General features: G+C 35.7%; 1 protein-coding gene across 1 annotated transcript in view; it reads left to right on the forward strand.

Annotated features, from left to right (window-relative positions):
- Positions 1–1,923, forward strand: part of LOC109588086 (deleted in malignant brain tumors 1 protein-like) — a gene marked incomplete at its 3' end in the record, with an annotated part of 11,618 nt that overhangs the window by 2,110 nt on the left and 7,585 nt on the right. The window contains exons 9-18 of the mRNA XM_020004273.1: positions 4–96; positions 142–321; positions 375–527; positions 571–729; positions 770–931; positions 973–1,155; positions 1,205–1,369; positions 1,413–1,574; positions 1,620–1,781; positions 1,832–1,918. Coding sequence (XP_019859832.1) covers positions 4–96; positions 142–321; positions 375–527; positions 571–729; positions 770–931; positions 973–1,155; positions 1,205–1,369; positions 1,413–1,574; positions 1,620–1,781; positions 1,832–1,918 — 1,506 coding nt within the window. The remainder of the gene's footprint in view (positions 1–3; positions 97–141; positions 322–374; positions 528–570; positions 730–769; positions 932–972; positions 1,156–1,204; positions 1,370–1,412; positions 1,575–1,619; positions 1,782–1,831; positions 1,919–1,923) is intronic.

The raw sequence follows: 1,923 nt of genomic DNA on the forward strand, positions 1-1,923 counted from the left end.
GATGCTACGGGAATGAATCTAGTATACTTGGTTGTCAATATGACACAGTAGGGACATGCTCTAGTAGCAGTGCTGTTGGAGTTGTGTGCTCTCACAGTGAGTATCATCATAAAGTACTATTTAATTTACAATTTATAATAGACACTATTAAAGCTCCAGTGAACTGTACTGATGGCAGTATAAGACTCTATGGTGGTTCCAGTACAATGGAGGGTATACTGCATGTGTGTGCTAATGGAGCATGGGGCACAGTGTGTTCAGGTTATTGGTATGATCGAGATAATGCTGTAGCTTGTCGTCAACTTGGGTTCTTATCATATGGTCAGTAATTGATTATACTATACATAATGTTTATTCATATTTTATTATTTCAGGTTATGAAACTCATAGTTCAGTTAATGATTTTCCAGCAATTTTTTCTTATTTCAGCTGTCAAGGAACTGAAAATAGTTTATATAATTGTAGCTACACTGGATTGAGGTATGCTTCCTGTACAAACCGTCAGGTCATCAAAGTCACCTGTGAAGGTATTGTATTAGATCAACTGCATTTTATTTTGTTACTATTTAGAGCAATGCAAAGAAAATGCAGTTCGCCTCAATGGTGGCTCAAACTATTATGGTCGAGTTCAGGTCTGCACTGGAGGAGAATGGCGTACTATTTGTACAGATTACTGGGACAATAAGGATGCTAGTGTTGTATGTAGGCAGTTAGGATACTCACCTTATGGTATGTGTTTGAGTTATGGGTTTATTCTAAAGCTTTGTAGGAGCACTGGTTGGTGAATACTGGTGGTATGGTAGTTCACTATATACTAATGTTCTCAGAGGTGTTAATTGTGTTGGGAATGAGACTAGTCTTCAAGACTGTCCTAGAGACAGCAGTGCTAGCTGTGGTTCTAGTTATTATCATGCCACTGTCATTTGTCCAGGTTTGAAGTAAATTAAAAATTTTTAATCATATATAGAATAGTTCATGGAACTGTGTCATACTCCAATTGTACTGATGGAGAGGTTAGACTTTTCGGTGGATCTACTGAATATGAAGGAACTGTTGAGATATGTCGTAATAGTGCCTGGGGGACAATATCCTACTATTCAATTTCAGACTTTACTGCACAAACAATTTGCAATCAATTAGGATACACTGCACCAGGTTTAATATAACTTTGACAGTATTGATTTAGAGTTAAACAACCCTACAGGTGCTACAAGTGTTCGTTATTCTTATTTTGGTGAAGGTAGTGGTCCTATTTTAATGGGTTATCTGTATTGTTCATCAGTTACAACTTCTTTATCAAACTGTTACAATCAAACATATTCTATAACTTATTATAGTCATTATTATGACATTGGAGTCAGATGTGAATGTAAGACCAATGTTAAATTATTAATGATTTACTTTTATTTCAGCTTCTTGTACAAATGGTGACATCAGGTTGATAGGCAGTAGTAATCCTCTTGTTGGTAGAGTTGAAGTATGTTTTGATACAACTTGGGGTACAATATGTGATAACAATTGGGACAATAATGATGCTACTGTTGTTTGCAGGCAATTGGGATTCTCAGATCAAGGTAAATTGAGATGCTAGCAAATTTTTGATATTTCTTTCAATTTAGGAGCTATTGCTGGTCAAAATTCTTACACTGAAGGCCTTAAATTTTTTCACATTACTAATCTCAATTGTCAGGGAACTGAGGAAAGTGTGTTTAATTGCTCTTATAGTAATGTTCAGTCTGTGAGCTGTAATCAATATGATGATGCTTATGTAACTTGTACAGGTACATATTGTTTTAATCTCCATTTCCCCCTACTCATAATTGTAAAATAGCTCCTAGCACAGGAGATAATTGTACAACACTGGGTGATATCAGATTAGTTGGTGGTCAGTCACAGTATGAAGGTCGTGTTGAAATATGTTAT

Source organism: Amphimedon queenslandica, unplaced genomic scaffold (genome assembly GCF_000090795.2).
Source record: "Amphimedon queenslandica unplaced genomic scaffold, v1.1 AMPQUscaffold_13512, whole genome shotgun sequence".
NCBI lineage: Eukaryota > Metazoa > Porifera > Demospongiae > Haplosclerida > Niphatidae > Amphimedon > Amphimedon queenslandica.